Source organism: Anoplolepis gracilipes, chromosome 12 (assembly GCF_047496725.1).
Source record: "Anoplolepis gracilipes chromosome 12, ASM4749672v1, whole genome shotgun sequence".
NCBI classification, from domain to species: domain Eukaryota; kingdom Metazoa; phylum Arthropoda; class Insecta; order Hymenoptera; family Formicidae; genus Anoplolepis; species Anoplolepis gracilipes.
The window spans coordinates 3,585,553-3,611,399 of NC_132981.1; the positions used below are offsets into that span (position 1 = coordinate 3,585,553).

Here is a 25,847-nt window from a genome sequence, read left to right on the forward strand (position 1 = left end):
AATTATTCATATATTACCAATCGAGTCAAGAACGATTCTGCACGAGTTGAGAAAGTACCTTGTCGAAATATCGAGCGCACTACTTCGCATCGTCGCCCACATTGAGGAACAATAGAATAATTGATCCGTATTTCTCATACTCGAACGATCACTCGTCGCTTTCTATATCGAAAAGTAAACTTGGCTAAAAGTGTCAGTGACAAACGTCACGAACAATATGGCGAACGTTCAGTGGTAGGCGGATATTTTGCTTGACGCGGAAACGTCACACATGCTGTCTGATAGCTGTCAAACTTGCGGAGAAGCAGAAGAATGGAGTTGTTCCGCACTGACACCCATTTTATCTTTGTGAAAGAGAAGTACAGTCTTTGGTGTGACAAGTACACCGGCGAATTCGCTGCGAAATCGGGTGAGTAATTGCATCATTTGACAGATAAGTGAGCGTCACTCGTCAAAAGATCGATCTAGACATCGCCTGAATTTTCGGGACGCGAATTAATTTCATTTCCTTCAAGCCTGTCCCATGTCCACACAAAGATAAATATAGATGACATTTCCTGATTCATACTTAATAATTGATAAAAGAATGTTACGTGTGTGCTTTAATGTATTTAGGAATTAATTATAACAGTTTACCAATTATTATTATTTTTGACAATGATGGATTTTGCAGATTGGGAATGGGCTACGCCGAAGGATTTAGAATGTCTGGGAATGTGTTATGGAATAGTGGGCAAAATTGAACAAGTGTCAGTGTTAGAACCTCGCTTGATGCTTATAAAAGATGTCACACCAGTGGGAGAATTACATGGTGGTCATGTTGTATACAAAATCAAATCTATCGCGCTTTTACATATTGGTACAGAAAATGTGGATATTGGTTTGTTGCCTTGTAAGAAGCATCAGTATGCATTGAAGAAAAAAGGTGGCGGATTATTTGATGTGCCACAGAAGGCAGCCCTAGCAAAAACCTGGGGTACAATAAAGAATGCCACAAATACTATAAAAAATACCACACAGCAGGCTGCTGCATTAGCTACGTCTCAAGTAAGAATCTTCTAAGTCGTTGACATTGTGTAATTGATATTTTCCATAAGTCTTATATAATCTTTTTATAGGTAAAGTCTACAGTAGCAAAACGGAGCATAGTGAAAGACAAAGAAAGATTTGAGAAGAGAATATTGGAAGAACTAAATAAGATATTTACCGAAACTGATTCCTTCTTCTTTTGTCAGACTGGTGATATCACTAATAGTTTGCAACAACAATGTATGGCAGAATCTGAGCATTGCACTCAGAATAAACCATTATGGCAACGGGTAGATGACAGATTTTTCTGGAATAAGCATATGTTACAGGACATTATTAATTTGGATGTTAGTAATCTCTATAAAATCTTTATTATATATATATATATATATATATATATATATTATTCACAATTGATTCCACTCAATAAAATTGCATATATTTGCTTAGACAAATATTTTATTTAGTAATTCTATTAATTATATGATGATATATCAAATTTGTTGCATAAAACCAACTTATTTTTATCTGCTCAATTAATTAACAAGTAGATAAATTATCCGAAACCAATTTTACAATTATCAAGAATTACTTACAATGTAGCATTTGCTTATCTAAATCACATCTATTTTGCAGAAAGCAAATTGTTGGATATTACCGATTATTCAAGGATATGTTCAAATAGAAAAATGTGTAGTTGAAGTGGGTTTTGATGACCAACCACAACAAGAGATATTTAACTTGGCAATTATATCAAGAAGGAGTAGATTTCGCGCGGGGACCAGGTAACTTTTATTTCTATAAATTGTTTCGACAATTGTATGCCCCTACATATTCCATAAACTTTATCTTATTTAACATTAAAGACAGATTATATGTGTATATAGAATTGAAGAAATATTTCTAAATGTAACATTACATAGGTATAAGAGACGCGGAGTGGATGATGATGGAAAATGTGCAAATTATGTCGAGACTGAACAATTAGTTTGGTACCATGATCATCAAGTATCCTTTGTACAAGTACGAGGTAGCGTACCAGTATATTGGTCGCAACCTGGATACAAATATAAGCCTCCACCGCAAATTGATAAAGGTATCCAAAAAAAAAAAAGATATATTTTGTCATATTAGACAATTTGTACATAATATAATAATAGAATATAATAATGTCGTAGGTGAAGCTGAAACACAAGTAGCATTCGAAAAGCATTTTGGTGAGGAACTTGCATTGTATGGACCTATTTGCATCGTTAATCTGGTTGAACAGTCTGGGAAAGAAAAGATAATCTGGGAAGCTTACAGTAATTATGTGTTTAACTATAATCATTCAGATATTACGTACACTACTTTCGATTTCCACGAATATTGGTAAGTATTCCCAAGCATTATCCTAATGCTAAATTCTTATGCTTGTTGCTTTCATTTCATGAATTATGTTGTATCTCGAAAATTTTGTCTCTAACACAGTCGGGGAATGCATTTCGAAAATGTGTCTATTTTGGTTAATGCATTGGCCACAGTGCTAGCAGATATGGGTTATTGCTGGCGTGATAAACAAGGTACGATTTGCAAGCAAAAGGGCATATTTCGTGTGAATTGCATAGATTGCTTAGATAGAACAAACGTGGTGCAAACTGCTTTGGGTAAAGCCGTTATGGAAATGCAATTTTCGAAACTGGGATTAATACCACCTGATGGAACTCTGCCTACAAACATAAGACAGACTTTCCAATCACTTTGGGCTAATAATGGAGATATTATTAGCAAGCAGTATGCAGGAACAAACGCTTTAAAGGTCCGTGCATTTCAAACTGTGCCAAGTTGTATGATTGAGAACAATTTAATTTCTGCAAATGATCTCTTTTTCTAATTGCTGTTTATTATAGGGAGATTATACGCGTACCGGGGAGAGAAAATTTACTGGGTTGATGAAAGATGGCATGAATTCTGCAAACAGGTAGACTATATACATCAATCTTTTCATCACTCTGTATCCGCTTAATTTTCCTTCATTTTCATTTTTATTTTTATTTCCAACATTTTACACGTGACACAAACAGAACCTTTCACAGTTATCATGCCCCTTTAAAAGATATAATATACCCGGGCCTTTGATATTTGAAACCGCGTTATGTTCTGAACCAGGACCCTGACATTGTCCTTTCATTTTCCCATAGATATTATCAGCAACACTTTATGGATGACTTACGTCAAGCAGCGATAGATACGCTGCTAGGGAACCCGATCGACGTTGATCAACTGAACAACGATTGGTCACATTATTTAGATATCTTTGATAATTGCTGTCTTGAACTTATACCTATGAAACCACCAAATATACAACTTCAACTTGCTACTCATCCCGACTTTCTTTATGCCACTGCCCTATATAATTTAGCAAGGTTCGTTGTGCTTGCTTGTAGCTTCACTTTTGCAAAATGTACGGCAGAGATGTATCTTTAAAGCTTAATTTAATTACATTTTAATCTATTTTCTACAGATTAATTTATATGTAAATTATATATAAAAAGATATACTCTCTATGTTAATATCAGCATGAAAAGTTATTTTTATTATGCTGCAAAAATTCTTTTGCACGTTTAGCTTTGGCTTCATATCGTCCCTTTATTTTATGACAGAATGTAAAGATGATTTATAATCAAATAGTCAATCATTTTTATAAATGCATTATCAGTTAATAAATTAAACATAAAAAAGCTGCTTTATCTTTTTTAATATATATTTTCTTCTATATAGAATATATGATCTATTAAATATATACTTTAAATGAAATATTTTCTTAATCTTTCTATTATATTTTCTTGCCTCTGAAAATTAGTCTTTAATTTTTAGCACAGCTATGTAATGAGAAAATATCTTTGCAGATATTACTTGAATCGCTTCAAGGATGTCTACCGGCAAGCGACAATCGATATGATGTTGGGAAATTCGGTAAGCGAAGAAGTATTCTTAGAGCGTACCGATGAGGAAGACAATGCAGCGACTGCGATTCACGTGAAATTACTAATCGAAGACTGCAAAAAATTACTGATACCTGATCCTGAAATTATCCTAGGCAGTTGGGGTGTCATCGATGCCGATCCCGTGTATGTAATTAAATAATTATTATATTTGTTGTACTTGTGTATATACAATTTGAGCTTCAATCAAAAAGTTCTTATTTTTATTTTAGTACCGGTGACCCAACGGAAACAGAAATGGATACTATTCTGATATTAACCCGAGATAGTTATTATATAGCAGACTATGACGATCAAATCGATAAAGTTACAAATTACCAAAGAATTCCGCTAAATGATATCATTTTGATTGAATTCGGTCAACCTGAGAATACGGTATCGTTCTTCAAAAATAAGCATTATCATTGTATTAGAATCAATTACAAGATGAACGGCGAGTACGGTTACTTTCACATGTTTCGCAGTACAAATTTAAGATTTTTCAATAACATGGCGGTTGTGATTAAAACTGAAGAAGAAACCATAGGTAGGAATATATTTTCTTTATCTACATCATAAACTTTTTGTCTATATCAAACTCTAAATAACTGTATAATGATATTTTAAATTTACAGAATCTTTAAAAGCAATTTGTGAAGCCATTTCTGTAGCTATGGAAATAGCAGGCTTACCAAAGATTCCCATAGCCATGAATGTCACATTAGATAAGAGAAAGAGTAAATTAGTGAATGTTAAAGGCTCTACTGGATTACTGGACATTTCGTCATTTCCAGAATTGACGAGAAATGTATCCGAGACACAATTACTTGCTTTAAAGACAGCAGGTTTGTTCTTAAATTATTTTGATTAATTGTGTATTATTTGACGAATAAAATTTTTATAATGAATATTTTTTAGGTTCAAAAGCTTTAACCAACATGTCGGAGCAATTTAGTAAATTGAATAAACTGAGTTTCGGCACAAAGAAGCCAACTGATTTGGCAAAAAATATAAATAACAAAAAGACGGAAGAGTTATCAAAGCCGATCTTTACGGTCGGTAACAGTGATATTTCAGGCAATGTGAAAGAAAAGAGCAACAGTAGCAGCAGCAGTGGCAGTGAGGAAAATATCGAAATGGCACAAATACGTGTCAAAAAACCAGCAAACTTTAGTCACGATAAGCATTTAATGGAAGCTTACACTCCAGTGATCGGTATTATTATGGGTGTGAAAAATAGTAACGTTATGGACGGTGACGTTTGTGAGACTAACGTGACCATGGGAATATCTACAAGACATAACGTGAATTCAGATTTGAAACCCGATATAGCTATTGATGCATTGCATCTAATACCGCAATATGGCTCTGGCACCAGTACTCTCAGCGCTTCGCCGCAGAAAATCGCGGCAACCACGCCGGAGATAACAGTGTACGATGTAGGGGATAGCATGCACGAGGAAAGAGAACGCATTCCATCAACTTTGACACTTTCAAAGAATATTAGTCATTCGACGGGGGATGTTGAAAATAAAACGTTATCGTCCGGTATCAAGAGTGCTACTCTTCAAACGGAAAGTAGAATGGACGAGAAGAAAAGATCAGCTTCCGAACAGGACTTGACGTTGAACATTACGTCGTCCCAAAGTGAATCTGCCTTAAAATCTATCAAGGAGAATATCGCGAGCGTTACCAGTCCAGTAACGTCCACGGCTAAGGATATTTTGTTGCCGTTCTCAAAGTTTGCTAAAGGTGTTCAAACATTAGGAGCTAATTTAGATCCCAGAAAGCTGAAGACAAACAACGCAATGCGAAATTTGTCGGAACACCATCTGGAAGAGCGCCAGAAACTTCAAGATAGATGGGCCTCCTGTCAATCTAGACTTATTGCTTTATAAACCTTTATTACTTGAACGATCAGCTTTCTAAATACAATTCGTCATTGAATATTAATTTAAGGCTTATTGATACTCTGTTTATATTCGTAAATATTATCAATAATATTTATGAATATAATTTTAAGAATTTTTAGTATATATATATATATATATTTAGTATATTAGTGACGCGGATGCTATTACGCACCTTAAACAAAGAGAGAAGAAGAATAAAGTATTATTAGATTGTACTATAGACAGTTTTGCTATATAGATCGCGTAGAAAAAGTTGAGCAACACGAGAAAAAAGTATCATGTAGAAAATAATGAACAATTTCGATCACGTTTTGTAGAAAATGTTATAAATCGATCTCACTGCACCTATTTCGTGTTTTCACATTTCACGGATATAGCTTTATTGATGTGAAACATACAAAATTATTCACTGTAGAAAAAAGAAAGCAATTTCTATATTACGACAAAATAAAATTACAACTAATACAAAGTACAACACTGTCAATATTTATTCATAGTTAATTGATTTTACAGATTAATAAATACTGATTGTATACAATTCTGTATTGTAGGGAAGAATTGTGCCACCTTTTAACGCTATTTTTTTATTGTGATCCATTCTACATGAATTTTACATACTTGCTACATTTTTTTAATCTTTACAACACTTTTAATAACAATTTTCTGAAATAAATCTATTTAATATGACTAATTTGGATTTAAAAAGTATGCATACATTTTTTAAAAGGTTTAAATGTCTTATTCTTACTGTGTGACTAAATTTTTTTCTTATCTCAGCATCAAGATCTTTTCTCTAGTAAAAATATTTTATTCAATTGATAAATGTCTGTATAAATAATTTTATATTAAACATATGAATAATTTGAAATGCAGATGAGACGATTTATTTGTACAGGAAGTTGAAGAAAGAAGATTTCATAGTCAATTATGTAAATAAAGAAAATTATTTAAATATAGTTTATAGTAAAAAATACATATATGATGAAATTAGTGATAAAAACTATGTTTGAGACATTGATTACCAAAATAAAGGTATAATTATTGTTCTCGTTAATTTTTTGAGAAATATATGTTAAAATTTTTTAAAATAATATATAAATAATTGTTTTACAATCAATGAGATAAGCAGTACAGAGAGAAAAATTAAAATCTTTCGTCAAATAAAAGGATTAAGTTATAAAAAAAATTCATAAATATGATAGAAGATAGATATACAGATACAAGATTTGACATAATTTAAACATGTAACACACACACAAAAGAACTGAGTAGCAAGTTTATGTATTTTTAATGGCGTTTGTATCAATGTTTTAATTTTAGATGCTTCAATAATTGTTACAAACTATTTCAAGAACTACAGCATACATACAGTATTAAATCGAGTATATGCTTGTGAACACTGTGAAATACGTTCCCCTTTGTGTGTACGTAAAAATCAATTATATAAGGAGATTAGCCACAGAGAATAAATATCGTGCAAATCTTATATTTATTATAAAAAAAATTGTAACATATGACTTTACATTGCCCACTAATGTAAATAATATTATCTCATTCTGATGTTTTTCGGTTCCTGGTATGGAAACGTTTTGGAAGAACATCAACATTATAGTGATTCTAAGCTCGCATTTTTAGCGAATGTTTTTTTTTGTGACTGTGAACAATAGTCTGTGATACAATCTTACAGAATGCAGACAGGTTAAACTCACAAGTAGAGTTTAAGAAATGTGTACATTCTGAAAAACATTTAGCAATGGTTTAGGATAAGAATGAAACTAAACTGTTTTTTTAAGTATGCATTCTTAAAAGATTTTAATTTTGATTTCATTAACATAAATTTATTTCAAATTGGTGCTACTAATTAAAAAAAAATTATTTTAGAAAAACCTCTGTGAATTTGAATTTTATATACCTATTTAAGTTAAATGCAATTTAACTTAAATAATTATTGCAATGTAAGGTCCCATGCAAGTTTATAGAATCTGTATGATGTGCATTATCGCACATTTAGCTATAATAACATTATGAATGATCTGCAAGAAATAGGTGAATGGATAAGAACTCATTCTACGAGAACTCAAATCGAAATTAATAATTAAAAAAAGTGTTTTGTTTTTATAAAAATAAAATAATTTTTAAGATTTTTTTCCCTTTTTTGTGGATAAAAATTAAAATACGTGTATATAAATATTATAATTATATAATTAATATAAAAAATATATACTTAATTTTTAATTCACCTATTTTTTGCAAAGTAAGAACTCAATTTAGGAAAGCCGTGTATGTGTGGAACTTGGTAGAGACTTGATATGCCTTACATATATATTCTGCTATGTTTCCAGGAAATTATAATAAGAAAATTTGCATATACACCAGACGTCAAACATTCACAGCACTTGTAGAATAAATATCAATAAAACACATTTGGCTTGTGTGCATGTAATAAAATTCTATTCAAATTTCTCAAGTAATTCTTTTATAAATCCTATATTAGGATAAACTCTTTTGATAAATGTTAAAATAAATTAATAATGTTTCCCTAAATTAATAAAATTTTTCATTTTGGTTGTAACTTTAATATCTAAAATTACTTACATATTTCAACTCTCAATCATTCAAATCAGATATTTAGCGCCAATTGTTTGAAAGATAATCTTGAGGCCTACACGCACAGCATCTGTATAATACATAGATGTCTGTGCCTACACGATGCTTTAGTCCTTTTAGTGGACTGATGTCCCATTGGGCGGATTCAGCGGATTCAACAGTTTAAAGGTGCCTTTTCATGCTGACGCTCGACGCTCATTTTCAGCGTCAAAAGACATCACGTGACCAAAAGTAAAAATACCAATTCGTCAATTTTGATCACGTGATCTGTTTTGACGTCAAAATATCTTCCGATATCTATGTTCCGCTCATGGTGGAAAGAAAGTAAGGTATGCTATTACGCATATTTCTGAACAGCCAATGAAATTTTGTTCCAGTGACCGCCATTTTTTAGTGGCAAATTTAAATGACATCACTCATTCGTGTACAAATTACATAAAATAAATAAAATAAAAGAAAAAAATATAATGAATGGATTCTCAATGAATATATTATATTAAATTAAAATAAAATATCAAATACATTTATAAAAAAAAATAATAATATTACAAAGAAAATAAATTTAAAATTTAAAATAAAATCAACGAACAGAATAAGTAAGAACAAAACATTTATCACAAACTTATCGCAAACTTATACATACTCATTAAATATATTCATTAAATATATATATATATATATATATATATAATAAAATAAACGGAACAAATCAATAAATTATAATTTGTCCATAACGAAGAATGAAAATAATTTAACAATGAAAAATAAATTTATTTTTCATTACTGGTAAATTATTCATTCTCTGTTATTGATTATACAACCAATATACTCAAATTTTTTCAGATTTTTTGAGCGAGAGGTTTCCGAGAAAAAAATTAGTAAACGAAAAAATGGGTTTTTTAGCCACCTAGAAAATAGGGAAGGAGGGGAAAGGCGCTATGGTGATAGAATTTACTTTTTTCAGTATACAAATAAGTCCTAAATAGGTTTCCTTTGAAAAACGGAGTGAGGGGTGAGGGCATTTTGACTATTAAGATAAATTTTCACGAGCCCCTGAAACCGATTGCTTGAGTGACAAAACGGGACCACGTGACCAAAAATAATGATATCAATTCGTCATTTTTAGTCACGTGATCCTTTTTGTCGCTCAAACAATCGGTTTCAGCGGCTCGTAAAAATTTACTTTTATAATGGGTAATATCCTTTCAGCCAATCGTGAAATAGATTTACATTTACGTCAAAAATTTATATTACAAAAACAAATTCTATTGTTCATCAGTTTATTATATATATTATTGTATATATATTAAAAGACTATTCCAACTATTATAAATATCGTAAATAATGTAAAAAGACTAAAGGCCACACGTAGCACACACTTTTCCATAACGCATAACACAAATGCATAAGAAAACTGATTGGTCTATAAGCACTTGCATAAAGAATTCAACCAATCGAATTCCTTATGTATGTGCGTTATACACTTTTACATAACGCATAACACAAATACATAAGAAAACTGATTGGTCTATAAACACATGCATAAGGAATTCAACCAATCGAATTCCTTATATGCATTATGCATTCTGAAAAAATGTGTGCGGCGGCCCTTTCGCTCAAAGGTCAGCCTCAGCCTCTCTCAGATTTCTTTCTAATAGAAGCCGTAGTACACGCCACGTGTGTTAACAGTATAGTGAACTTTAATAGTTTTAAAAAAGTTTGTCTTAAGCACCAAAATCAATTCAGGTAAAATTAAAACATATTTTATAAAATGATAAAATAAAACATAAAAAAATTCAATAAAATTAATTTTCTAAACTTGTGTAGCACGATGAATAGAAATACGCTGCAAGATATCAACATTTCAATTCGACGCTATATTTTAATAAATATAATTGAATAATTTGAGCAAGAATCTTCAACAACGAAGAATTAATAAATTTGATAAGAAATGAAAAAGAAACGCAAAAGAAAAAACAATTGTGCATTCCCATGTATTTATTGTTTACTGTGATCTACGTGATTTGTATCGCTTGTTTTTCTCTTCATAAATGTAGTCTTATTATTGAACAAGTAGCATTTACGCAGCATTTTATTTTTACAGTTTATTATACAATAAAAAGATTGATAAAATGAATATTTTTTTAGATATATATATGATAATGAAAAGAACTAAAGTAAAAAATGTTAAAAAATTACATGCTTTTATTAAAAAAAAAAGTTGCGCAGATACAGTAGATATTTGATTGTGTAGAGATATTAAATATAGAGCACGCGAGTGCTATGCTAGCTCGTAAGTGGGTGTGACGGAGAAATAGAAAGAGAACACTGCATATAGGCCCTTGTGTCCTTTGTCTATGCTACTTGTAACCTTCTACTTACAAATAGGGCTTCTGCCCACAGGACGCGGAAGCGCTTGCCGCGCGGTAAAAAGCGATGCGGTAGCCAATCAATCTTTTGCTCTTATGGAAAAGATATAAAATAATTAGCTACTGTGTCGCCTTTTGCCACGTGGCAATCGTTTCCGCGTCCTGTGGGCAGAAGCCCTTATATCTAACAGATTAGAGGGGAACTTGTGTCAGTTAGTCAGGTTGCGCATGCGCTATTAGACAAAGACCATGGTGTCCCATATGCAGCGCTCTCTTTTTATTTTGGCGTCACATTTTCGGCTTTTTCGCATGCTTTATATCTCTATGGTGTTGAAAGAAACCACATTAATGCTTCTATAACAAAATAAAATTATTAATCAGTTTTATTTATTTTTTTTTGTGCAAAAAATATATTATTATATAAATACAGGAATTAGTATTTTTTTACAGCGCTAACAATGACGTTTTTGGAACGTTATAAAAATTATAAAAAATAGGGTCATTTACAAAAAAATAAAATATTATAAATATTATATTTTTTTATTAAGTTTAAGTAATATAAATGCCAAATACACTAAAAATATAATATCTAATATGTATATATTATTCACTATTTAATTAAAAGTCATTAAAAATTAAAAAAATGTTACGTGTCTTCAAATGTGATATGACGTATTTTAAGTTATTTTTATGTTATTATAATGATTCTACCGCATATATTAATATTTTTTAAATTGGTTTTAGAATTTGTAGTTTTATTTAAAATAATAAAAAAAAATTAAAAATGGCCCTATCTACATTATTCCCGTACAAGAAAAAAATAAACATAGAAGAAAGGTTAGAAGAAGTCAGAAGGAAATGGAAGAGAACACAAAAGTTGATAAAACAACACGAAGAACGAAAAGCTAAGATGATACAAGAGTTTGAAAACAAATGGGCAGCTAAAAAGTTAAAAATGAATAACAAACAAATGAAGCAGCATACTTTACGACGAAGCAAGAGTTTTAGTCCGGCACGAAGAACTAATGATTATAAATATTTTGAGAAGTAATATAGAAAATTATTAAATTATTAAATTAATATTATTAAATTATTATATTAATAGCATAAAACAATTTGATATAACAATATCTTTTTTATAAAAATATATATATTTGTTACAATTAATAAATATAAATATAAATAGTATATTTTACTATGAAAGTATATAAAATATAAAGTAGTAAACTGTAATATTATTTTGAAAAATGTAACTGTGATATGAATTTAAGTTTTTCCTAAAGAATGTCTTATTGAAAAGTAAAATTCATGTAATATTTTTGAAATTCTTTTAATGTTAGATTGGCATCTAATGAAGATAAAATCATTGATGAAAAGGAGCTATATAGAATTAAAATAAAGATTTTCAATACAAACATTTGTCAAAGGAAACAAACTACATCAAGGAAAATAGAAACAGATATAAATCCTGAAAATATAATTATTCCAAGAAGGAAAGGTATTATCCCATTTTTTTATGATACTTAGAACTATAAAGTATATTAGGACATATTGAATGATTAACATAATTACATAGTATTATATAATTAAAAAATATAATAAAAAGTAACAAATGCATGATGTATGCAATCAGCTAACTGAAAAAAATGTGATTAAATATAGATGAAGGATCTCATCCAATGTGGAAAAATTTAAAAACAGTACAAGATGGAAGTAAAGTCCTGCAAAACTTAGGTATTTTGCATTATTTTTATAAAAATTCTCATAAAAATAAGCAATTTAAAAATTGTTATTGTGTTTTATTAATAATTTATATGATATTAATTAATTTAATAATTTAATGTTATTTGTATAAAATTTATACAAAAAAGTTATCAATTGTTTTGAAGTAAAATATTATGATATAAATAAATATAAAGAAAATAATTGCAAATAGATAGTGAGAATATTTTTATTAACTACATAGAGGATTTTTTAATCTATTTTATTAATCTAAATATATATTGAGATTACAATGGTATATATATAAATTAAAATATAATAACATATAAATGTTGAAAATAAAATAATTGGACTATAATATGTTGGTAGTTTTAGAGAAACAATTGGAAAGCATTGACATCTGCAAAAGGTAAATCTACACATAAAATAATTACTTAGTATAGGTATTTATTAAAAATGAGATAAAATTATCTAATTATAAAAGTATGAGTAAATTATAAACTCATGGGAGAGAGAATACATCAATGTGTCTCACTCACACTAGTGGACATTGTGTCTTGCTAGAAAGCTCCGAATCGTTATACATATAATATATACAAATTTAGTCAATTATAACTATAGTTATATTTGATGTATTGTATATATTATATGTATTATATATTGAGTATTGCTTATATAGAGAGTATTGTTTATATATTTGTATATTAGATTGATGGGAAAGTATTTTTGTCTTTTAACAAATTTTAATTAATGTTAAAAAACAAAAATACTTTTCCATTAATCTAATATACAAATATATAAACAAGACTTAACATATGTATATATATATATATATATATTAATAACATTATATATATACAAGGTGTCCAGGAAATTATAAACTCATGGGAGAGAGAATACATCAATGTGTCTCACTCACACTAGTGAACATTGTGTCTTGCTAGAAAGCTCCAAATCGTTATACATATAATATATACAAATTTAGTCAATTATAACTATAGTTATATTTGATGTATTGTATATATTATATGTATTATATATTGAGTATTGCTTATATAGAGAGTATTGTTTATATATTTGTATATTAGATTGATGGGAAAGTGTTTTTGTCTTTTAACAAATTTTAATTAATGTTAAAAAACAAAAACACTTTTCCATTAATCTAATATACAAATATATAAACAAGACTTAACATATGTGTATATATATATATATATATATATATATATAATTATATATATATTTATCTACATATATATAATTAATGTTATTAATATATATATATATATATATATTAATAACATTATATATATACAAGGTGTCCAGGAAATTATAAACTCATGGAAGAGAGAATACATCAGTGTGTCTCACTCATACTAGTGGACATTGTGTCTTGCTGAAAAGCTCCGAATTGTTATACATATAATATATACAAATTTACTCAATTATAACTATAGTTATATTTGATGTATTGTATATATTGTATGTATTATATATTGAGTATTGCTTATATAGAGAGTATTGTTTATATATTTGTATATTAGATTGATGGGAAAGTGTTTTTGTCTTTTAACAAATTTTAATTAATGTTGAAAAACAAAAGCACTTTTCCATTAATCTAATATACAAATATATAAACAATACTCAACATATGTATATATATATATATATATATAATTATATATATATATATATATTTATCTACATATATATATAATTAATGTTATTAATATATATATTAATAACATTATATATATACAAGGTATCCGGGAAATCGCCCGCAGTACTTCGGCATGTAATTTGGGACCAAAAAAGAAACAAAAAAGCTATATAAACGTAGGTCCGGAAATAAGTCGTTTCCGAGTTATAGCTACTTTTATGTTTTATTTATTTATTTATTTATTTCTTAAACGGGAAGCAAGTTCCTTTGGTACAGTAGTATATAATACATCAAAGACAGAACAAAAAGTAAAAAATATAAACAAAAGAAGAAAGAATAAAGAACATAAAGAAAAGAAAAAAAACAATTAGAATAATAGCTTAAGAAGAGATTGTTTGAATGAGTTTAAGTATGGGTTAAAGAAGTCTATATTGTTGGATAATTCATTGCTACGCATAGCAGGCCGGTTTATAAATGAAAACCTCGCATATGATGTACGATGGTACGTCTCAAGCAAGATCCTACTAGATCTGATAGATCTCACTGGAATATGAAAATTTATTCTCTCAAGTAATTCCGGGGAGACTGTGAATCCATTTATTATTTTAAAGAGAAATAACATATCATGCATATATCTCCTCTTCGCAAGCGTAATCATGTTAAGATTGTTCAATATGGGTACATAATCATGATCCGAAAGCTGCATAGGCATCTCCAAGTAAAAACTAATTTTTATGTTAAAATATATCGTAATTTATTTTTCATAATTGTAATCATAATTTATTTCACAATGCTGTCACATAAATTTACTTGGATTCGGACATACTACACATGCAAAATAGTTTACAAAATAATCAAAAGTTTACAGTAAGAGTAAGAAAATGAAAATCATGAACTGAAGAGTACGAAAATTAAAAACTAAAAAATTAAATTCTAGGACTATGCCTCTAAATAGTGCATCTCGGGTTACGCCAAAAAAGTCCGAAATCAAATTATTTATTTCAATCAGTGGCACCATTTTATCCTCTGCAAAGTCAAACTTTTGTATAAAACATTTTTTTCTTAAATGTTATATTCTCTATATATTTAATATTTAAGCATATTTTCTAAAACATATAAAGTACTGTTTATACATTCCCTGATATAGATCGAGTATTAGAGTTTACATCCCAAGTAGCACGTATTACTACGACCATTATTAAGAAAATTAAAAATTATACAGTAAAGAATATTTTCTAAACATTTGAGGAAATTTCTAAATTGTAAGGTAACTTCTAACGACATTTTTTAATGAGTTGCAGCACAGAAAGAAAAAACTATGTATGGGTTAGATATAAATATGGACTTTCAAAGAAAAATCAATAATTAACATTTTAATCATATACAATATCAAACCATTGATGACATATGTATCTAGTGCGGCAATTAGTATAGATTTTTTTTTTATTGCCAAGGGATTATTTGCTCTACCATTCTATTTTACTTTATATACTGTTTTATATTATATAGTCTATATTTTGTAATCTCTTTTTATTTTTGTCCATTTATAATCTTTATTATATTTTTATCATCTACATCTCATATATTTTTATTGATAATATACCTTTCTTTATTGATATTGACTTTTGAATATAATTATAACTTTGATGTGTATATATTATATTTATATATATTATTGTAGTATATATTATATTCATCCATTGTTACTTTTCTTCTCCTTGAGAAAAGCATCATTGACATAAAGACATTAATATGAACTAAATTAATGATTCTGAATATAATTTGCAGTGAAACATTTAAGAATAAAATGGAAATTATTAATTGGTAAATAGCAAAAGATTTTTTAACTGGATAAATAAGCTTTACATAATAGGTCATTTTCTGGATAAGAAAATGGGTAAGAAAACATTCTATATTAATTAAACATACATGTATTTTTTTTAAATGTACAGAGTATTGCTTATATATATCCTGCATAGAATATTATTTATTGTTAGACATTTATGTATGTAATTGTTGAGATAGGAAAGACATTAGACAAACAATCGGTCGAATTAATCTACAGAAAACGATTACTATTACAAATGTTTATTTATATGTTTATCTAATTTAAATTTGGACTCGATCTATAGAGAGAGTCTGCATATATTCAATTTTCTATATTACTCTCCTTCTTTCTAATATCTATACTAATTATATATATACATATATGTATAATTAATATAGATATTAAAAAGAAGGAAAATAATATAGAAAATTATTGAATTTATATATTAATAAGTTATTAATAGGCGCCGATTTCGGGGGGGGGCAGAGCACTTCCCCTCTCCCCAATAATTTTATTAAGGGGGCAGTGCCTAAACAAATAATAATTAAACTAATTTTTAATTATGGCAAGAAAAACTCTTTGTTCACACGCTACTACTATGACACAATCTCAACAATTCTTTAAGCATTTTACATGTACATACATATGGAAAAGGCAATGAAGTTAGATTTAAATGCTATTGCTAATGAGTTTATTAATCGAAATTCGTCGTACAAACTTTTCATTATCATAATGTACATTTTTTTCTTACTTTTGTCCATCTAAGTACTACAAAGATTATATAAAAAAGTAATCATTTAAAATGTTTGTCTCTTGCCTCCCCCAATATTTTTCCCAAGTCGGCGCCTATGTTAATAACACAAAATATTAAATCTGCATTGCTTTGGAGTCACACTGTGCTATATCCATACAGATTTTTCCATCTTAGCACTGTGAGTATTGCATGCATAGGCAATAACCAGTCGGTTTTCAGGCTGAAAGATGTGAATGTTTTACACAGAATACGACAGCCACTGCCATGGATGGATGATTGTTACAGCGTGTCTGGACTAATGTCACCCTCAACTACATACACCCCTGTTTTATTATATTTGGAAATTTAATACAACAATATCTCTTTTATAAAAATAAGTACAGTGTAGTTCTAAAATATTTTTTTAATATAATGAAGATGAAAAATAATTTTTTTTTGTATTTTAGTAACAGAAGTAATTTGATTTCAACATAGAGCTAAAATATAAAAGCAAAACACAAAAGCAAGACAACAAAATAAATTTTCATTTGAAAGAGGCCGATTATATGAATCGGACGATCGAATGTCATTATCGCATTCAGAATTGGTCACAAACTGCAATGTTCTCCTTTATATAACGTTTATGACAACTACATGGTAAGTGTAATATAATATTGAGAAAACTGATAATACAAATAATAAAAATTAAAACGCCTTTACTTGAATTGTTCAACATTGAAAATTTATCACATTTTTTTCATCTGTATTTCATAATATACTCTTCTTCATAAATATTAACTTCTGAATATAATTATAACATGTGTATGTACTATATATATATTATCATAATATATATTCATCCATTTGTTATTTTTCCTCTCCTTGAGAAAAGCATTATTTATATAAAGACATTAATATGAATTGATAATTTTGAATGTAATTTGCAGTGAAACATTTAAGAACGCAATGGAAATTATTCAATGATATACTCTATCAGCACACGTGTTCAAAAGATGTCAATAAGAGATTCACAGGATATTAAAATATGTTTTAACATTCTATGGATCTCCTATAAACATCTTTTGAACATGTGTGCTGATAGGGTATAAATTCATTGATAACAGCAAAATTTTTTTTAACTGGACATAAACAGGTAAACTCTTCGTAACAAGTAAGCTCTAGAGAAAAAAACATTGTATATTAATTGTACGTGTATACACACGTACTATTAATACAATGTTTTTTTCTCCAGAGCTTATCTGCTACGAAGTTTTAATTATACAATTAATATAGATATTAAAGAGAAGCAAAAAATTATTTTAACTTGATAAACAAGTTTATTTATTATAACAGGTAAGTTCTAAATAAGAAAATATTTCATATGTATAATTAATTTAGATGAGAGAGAGAGAGAGAGAGAGAGAGAGAGAGAGAGAGAGAGAGAGAGAGAGAGAGAGAAAGAGAGAGATAATTATAAGTATTACAGATACATATATTTATATATACATATTATGTAATTGAAGCTTTTTCTAAATTTAATTATAATCTTACCAAGTATAGTCAAATATAGTTATATATGATATTATATGATAATTAAATAAAATCATATATGGTATCATATGATTTTATTTAATTATCATATTATCATATATAACTATATTTGGCAAGATATGCTCAAATATTGACAAAATCCATATATGGTCAATTTTATATGGGTTTTTTTCCCGAGTTGGATATGTTATGGATATGTCGTACGCAAATGGTTATTTTAGGAAAATAGCTTTTGACCAGGCAAATGTTATCTGGCGTGTACGTACTAAAAAGTACATCTTGGAAAAGAACGCTTAGATTCCCATCTAAGCATAGGGGCTTCGCCCCGTCCCCATAGAAAAATATAATAAAACTTGAGAGCGCAGAAACTATCAAGGCTGACAGTACAGCCAGATAACCATTTGCCTAGTCAAAAGCTATTTTCCTAAAATAATCATTTGCCTACAACAGATATAAAGTTGATTAATAAATAATAAATATAAGATATTTAATAAGTCAAACAAATATGTTCCTTTATTTTATCGCTTATTGAATATGTTATATTTAAAAAATATAAATCAATATTGTGATATTTAGAAAAAATTATTAATTAGAATTTTATTATATCAAAAAAATTGTAATTAATAATTTTTTCTAAATATCACAATATTGATATAATAAAATTGTAATTCATAATATTATTGTGATCTCGATTTAATTAACATTGTAATAATATTGTAATTCATTGTTGAATCAATTGCCACTGCTAAAGTATTACTTTTACTTACAATTAAACTAAAATTAGTTGTTTTATAAAGAATACACATTTTTTATAAAGAAAAATTTGATAGTAAGAAAATATTTTAAGAATTTTATAATAAATGTTCGTCTTGTAGTTGGCTTAGTACATATATATGTCTTGTTTTCTTATTATTTATGTACAAAAAATTAATACAACATAATACATGAAATTGAAAGAAATTCTATTTATATTCAAATATAGAAATGTTATATAATATCTTTTAATATATGAAAATGGAAATACATATTTACATATAATAAATTTAACAGTGGCAATACTTCGTACTGCATATAATAACAAAGATTGATATAGTAATTCCAGATCGCACAACTCAAGCTGTCCTCGAGATAAACGACCATATAAGAAGCATAGGAGTGACAGGTCAGTTTAATTATAATCTATCAGTAAATAATGAGCTCTCTATATATATGTGTGTAATAAATTTTTAAATAATAAGATCAATATTTTAAAAAATTAATCAAGTGAATGGAAAATACACTATGTGAAATATAAAATTTCAAACTTTTATTATATTCTAAAAATCAAAGTAATTCGACAATGAGAAGTGAAAAAGATACGAGAAGAAATGAAAAAAAAACTAGAAATTTATCACGTTGTAATAGTGGGATAACATTTTCCCTTAGGAATAAATATCGCAGATAACAGGTCTAAAAGAAATGATAGAAGCGAGAAAATATAAAAATATTAATAAAACTTAAAATCAGAGAGAAAATTCAAAGAGCTTAATAACGTACATATAATATCTTTTAATATATGAAAATGGAAATACATATTAACATATAATAAGTTTAGCAGTGCAATACTTTGTACTGCATATAATAACAAAGATTGATATAGTAATTCCAGATCGCACAACTCAAGCTGTTCTCGAGATGAACGACCATATAAGAAGCATAGGAGTGACAGGTCAGTTTAATTAAAATCTATCAGTAAATAATAAGCTCTCTATATATATGTGTGTAATAAATTTTTAAATAATAAGATCAATATTTTAAAAAATTAATCAAGTGAATAGAAAATACATTATGTGAAATATAAAATTTCAAACTTTTATTATGTTCTAAAAATCAAAGTAGTTCGACAAAGAGAAGTGAAAAAGATAGGAGTAGAAATGAAAAGAAATCTAGAAATTTATCACGTTGTAATAGTGGGATAACATTTTCCCTTAGGAATAAATATCGCAGATAACAGGTCTAAAAGAAATGATAGAAGCGAGAAAATATAAAAATATTAATAAAACTTAAAATCAGGGGGAAAATTCAAAGAGCTTAATAACGTATATATAATATCTTTTAATATATGAAAATGGAAATACATATTTACATATAATAAATTTAGCAGTGCAATACTTTGTACTGCATATAATAACAAAGATTGATATAGTAATTCCAGATCGCACAACTCAAGCTGTTCTCGAGATGAACGACCATATAAGAAGCATAGGAGTGACAGGTCAGTTTAATTATAATCTATCAGTAAATAATAAGCTCTCTATATATATGTGTGTAATAAATTTTTAAATAATAAGATCAATATTTTAAAAAATTAATCAAGTGAATAGAAAATACACTATGTGAAATATAAAATTTCAAACTTTTATTATGTTCTAAAAATCAAAGTAGTTCGACAAAGAGAAGTGAAAAAGATAGGAGTAGAAATGAAAAGAAAACTAGAAATTTATCACGTTGTAATAGTGGGATAACATTTTCCCTTAGGAATAAATATCGCAGATAACAGGTCTAAAAGAAATGATAGAAGCGAGAAAATATAAAAATATTAATAAAACTTAAAATCAGGGGGAAAATTCAAAGAGCTTAATAACGTATATATAATATCTTTTAATATATGAAAATGGAAATACATATTTACATATAATAAATTTAGCAGTGCAATACTTTGTACTGCATATAATAACAAAGATTGATATAGTAATTCCAGATCGCACAACTCAAGCTGTTCTCGAGATGAACGACCATATAAGAAGCATAGGAGTGACCGGTCAGTTTAATTATAATCTATCAGTAAATAATAAGCTCTCTATATATATGTGTGTAATAAATTTTTAAATAATAAGATCAATATTTTAAAAAATTAATCAAGTGAATAGAAAATACATTATGTGAAATATAAAATTTCAAACTTTTATTATGTTCTAAAAATCAAAGTAGTTCGACAAAGAGAAGTGAAAAAGATAGGAGTAGAAATGAAAAGAAAACTAGAAATTTATCACGTTGTAATAGTGGGATAACATTTTCCCTTAGGAATAAATATCGCAGATAACAGGTCTAAAAGAAATGATAGAAGCGAGAAAATATAAAAATATTAATAAAACTTAAAATCAGGGGGAAAATTCAAAGAGCTTAATAACGTATATATAATATCTTTTAATATATGAAAATGGAAATACATATTTACATATAATAAATTTAGCAGTGCAATACTTTGTACTGCATATAATAACAAAGATTGATATAGTAATTCCAGATCGCACAACTCAAGCTGTTCTCGAGATGAACGACCATATAAGAAGCATAGGAGTGACCGGTCAGTTTAATTATAATCTATCAGTAAATAATAAGCTCTCTATATATATGTGTGTAATAAATTTTTAAATAATAAGATCAATATTTTAAAAAATTAATCAAGTGAATAGAAAATACATTATGTGAAATATAAAATTTCAAACTTTTATTATGTTCTAAAAATCAAAGTAGTTCGACAAAGAGAAGTGAAAAAGATAGGAGTAGAAATGAAAAGAAAACTAGAAATTTATCACGTTGTAATAGTGGGATAACATTTTCCCTTAGGAATAAATATCGCAGATAACAGGTCTAAAAGAAATGATAGAAGCGAGAAAATATAAAAATATTAATAAAACTTAAAATCAGGGGGAAAATTCAAAGAGCTTAATAACGTATATATAATATCTTTTAATATATGAAAATGGAAATACATATTTACATATAATAAATTTAGCAGTGCAATACTTTGTACTGCATATAATAACAAAGATTGATATAGTAATTCCAGATCGCACAACTCAAGCTGTTCTCGAGATGAACGACCATATAAGAAGCATAGGAGTGACCGGTCAGTTTAATTATAACCTATCAGTAAATAATGAGCTCTCTCTATATATGTGTGTAATAAATTTTTAAATAATAAGATCAATATTTTAAAAAATTAATCAAGTGAATAGAAAATACATTATGTGAAATATAAAATTTCAAACTTTTATTATGTTCTAAAAATCAAAGTAGTTCGACAAAGAGAAGTGAAAAAGATAGGAGTAGAAATGAAAAGAAAACTAGAAATTTATCACGTTGTAATAGTGGGATAACATTTTCCCTTAGGAATAAATATCGCAGATAACAGGTCTAAAAGAAATGATAGAAGCGAGAAAATATAAAAATATTAATAAAACTTAAAATCAGGGGGAAAATTCAAAGAGCTTAATAACGTATATATAATATCTTTTAATATATGAAAATGGAAATACATATTTACATATAATAAATTTAGCAGTGCAATACTTTGTACTGCATATAATAACAAAGATTGATATAGTAATTCCAGATCGCACAACTCAAGCTGTTCTCGAGATGAACGACCATATAAGAAGCATAGGAGTGACCGGTCAGTTTAATTATAACCTATCAGTAAATAATGAGCTCTCTCTATATATATGTGTAATAAATTTTTAAATAATAAGATCAATATTTAAAAAAATTATTCAAGTGAATGGAAAATACACTATGTGAAAAATAAAATTTCAAACTTTTATTATATTCTAAAAATCAAAGTAATTCGACAAAGAGAAGTGAAAAAGATAGAAGTAGAAATGAAAAGAAAACTAGAAGTTTATCATGTTGTAATAGTGGGATAACATTTTCCCTTAAGAGTAAATCTCGTAGGTAACAGGTCTAAAAGAAACGATAGAAGCGAGAAAATAAAAAAATATTAATAAAATTTAAAATCAGAGAGAAAATTCAAAGAGCTTAATAAAAAAAAGTTCTAATAAATATATGTTCTTAAGTGTTTCCAGTTTGTAGACTATTTTGTATACTTATTAATTTAGTTTAAAAATTGTGTGATTAGAAAAGTATCGCTACAATTTTTTGTTATTTTAAGCAAAATGTCTTGGTTATATTATAATAGAGTTATATGATTAAGTTTTAAAACATTTTTGTTAGATATAGTGGAGATAAAAAAATAATTTTTTAAAATATTTTAGAAGCAGTAGTTTGTCTTTAAATACAGGCACAAAAAGGAAGCAAGATTTTGATGAGAATAATATTTCATCTGGAAGAAATCAGTCACGTAAACCGGATGCTCAATATTTTCCCTCATATAACTTTTATGATATTCGTACAGTAAGTAACTAATATTGAGAAAACTCAATATATATTATTTGATTAAAACATCTTTTTCTAAAACGCTTGAATCGCTCAATATTGATTCAACATTAAGTGAATTCAATGAGTATTTAGATCACAGAACTTATTCAAAGTATTCGCTCCAGTGTTTTCCTAGACCGACGCAAATGTACAGAATACAAGAGCCCATGATTTGGCAAAGACCGGCTCTCGTGCCAAGACCGACTCTCGTGCCATTTCCACCAGTGACCATACCACCATATAATTTTCCCAGTAAGTTTACATATTAACTGAAAATCAGATTGTCTTTGACCAAATTTTTCTGCTAAATTTTGTGATTGATTTATTCTATTATTTTTCTATTTAGTTATTTCAGTTTCTTTTCTTTTCATTTTATCTATATCCTTAGATTTACTGTCATTATACTTAATTTGCTTATTCATATCCATTGAATCTTATTAATACTTTTATAAAACGATTAACATGCAGGTTGCATAAATAAAAGAGAAGGAATTACATTTTTTTCTTTGCTAACTTCTTGTATTTTATATACATATTTTATAAACACGAAAACAAGACACAAGAGAGAAACTGTATGATATACAGAGCAGATAAGTTTATTTTTTGTTCTAACAAATATAATTATATAAAACTAATTTTTTTTAAAACATTTTCTTGATATTTTTAGACACTAATTTCTTAGGTTTTTAAATAAAATTTCAAATAGAGATAAATTTTCTCCTTCAGATTCTTATATAACAAAATAATTTTGACAATATAGAATTATGAATAATTAATAATTATTAATTCGTCTTTTTAATTACATGCTTAATCTAATGGATATTTTATTTTTGCAATTTAATATTCCGCTAATATTCTATTAGAGGACATCAATAGCAAATCAATTTATATGATTCATTGAAGATAATATGTAAAAATTTTTTTAGTTCTTTTATTTTATAAAATTTGATATATTTTAAAACTTTATATAACGGAATAATATAAATAAAATGATATAATTAACACAAACAATATATTCTAATACAATTTTACAGGATTTGCCAACTACAACTTTGGTAGACGATTTTATAGAGGTCCATGCTAATTGATATCAATTATATAATAATATTTGTAAAATTAAAAATAATATAGTTTAATTATATGAAAAAAATATAGTTTAATTATGTAATAAGTAATAATATAGTTTAATTATGTAATAAGTAATAATATAGTTTAATTATGTAATAAGTAATAATATAGTTTAATTATGTAATAAGTAAAAATATAGTTTAATTATGTAATAAGTAATAATATAGTTTAATTATGTAATAAGTAATAATATAGTTTAATTATGTAATAAGTAATAATATAGTTTAATTATATAAGTTTAATTTTGATAAAACAATTATAGACTATAATTTTAGTTAGATTAGCATATTTTGCCAAATATAGTTATATATAATATAATAATATGATAATTAAATAAAATCACATATATGATATCATATGATTTTATTTAATTATCATATTATATAATATATGACTATACTTGGTAAGACATGATCAGACAAAATCCATATATGGCCAATCTCTTTTTCCCGGGTGGAAGTATAGAACAAAATTTTTTCATAAGACTAATATAGCTTTTGAAAAAATTGATTCTAAATATGCACATGTGAGATCGAGTATGTATTGATTATAATTATAGATGAGTTATTGATAGCTTGATAGATCTCGCTGTACATAACAAAATAATAAAGATTTAGAATTATTATTATTACATAGTTTACGCTTCTTTCATTCATCGAGTAAGATTTTGCGGTAAAGATAGAGGACATTTCCAGTAATTCTAATTTAATAAAATAAATATTATTAAAACAAGGGACCAGAACCAAACCATCGATTAACCATACTATTTTTCTAGTTGCACCGAAAGTTCGTATTGATATTCTATTAAATTTATAACATAAATAACCATATAACCGTATACTTAAATTATTTTTTTCATTACGATCGTTTTTTAGACACGTGTACGTCGTTTAGTCGTCAAAAGTCGCAAAATACGAATACAAAACACAAATAATAAAGTATATATGTAAAATATATTCGCATGCATAAACCTTCTGTCGGCGGATTGCGATTAAAGGTCTGTATTTTTAAAACTGTTTTATAAAACTCATATAAATATATATATATATATATATATATATATATATATATGTAAATATATGTATATTTTATGTATGTATTGCATAAAATTGGAATAAATACATTTTTATTTTAAAAATATTTCT

General features: G+C 27.2%; 2 protein-coding genes across 3 annotated transcripts; both read left to right on the forward strand.

The window, feature by feature from the left end:
- The first annotated feature begins 68 nt into the window (after positions 1-68).
- Sp3 (phosphatidylinositide phosphatase spermathreecae) lies at positions 69-8,367 on the forward strand. 2 transcript variants are annotated; one of them, XM_072903841.1, is made up of 13 exons: positions 69-409; positions 674-1,047; positions 1,119-1,376; positions 1,666-1,814; positions 1,953-2,125; positions 2,208-2,400; positions 2,500-2,827; positions 2,919-2,989; positions 3,210-3,434; positions 3,918-4,139; positions 4,226-4,539; positions 4,628-4,837; positions 4,911-8,367. In XM_072903841.1, exons 1-13 carry the CDS (start codon positions 313-315, stop codon positions 5,888-5,890), a joined length of 3,594 nt encoding a protein of 1,197 aa, XP_072759942.1. In that variant the 5' UTR covers positions 69-312; the 3' UTR covers positions 5,891-8,367. The 2 variants fall into 2 exon arrangements, with proteins under 2 accessions (XP_072759942.1, XP_072759943.1); XM_072903842.1 differs by lacking the exon at positions 3,210-3,434 and having other exon boundaries at positions 70-409.
- A 1,755-nt stretch (positions 8,368-10,122) lies between these two features.
- On the forward strand, positions 10,123-24,658 carry LOC140672036 (uncharacterized). The gene is made up of 16 exons (XM_072903830.1): positions 10,123-10,258; positions 10,340-10,805; positions 11,332-11,928; positions 12,222-12,379; positions 12,544-12,615; positions 12,973-13,012; positions 19,469-19,537; positions 20,015-20,083; positions 20,561-20,629; positions 21,107-21,175; positions 21,662-21,721; positions 22,199-22,267; positions 22,745-22,813; positions 23,412-23,550; positions 23,700-23,826; positions 24,609-24,658. Exons 3-16 carry the CDS (start codon positions 11,666-11,668, stop codon positions 24,656-24,658), a joined length of 1,323 nt encoding a protein of 440 aa, XP_072759931.1. The 5' UTR covers positions 10,123-10,258; positions 10,340-10,805; positions 11,332-11,665.
- Positions 24,659-25,847: the final 1,189 nt, after the last annotated feature.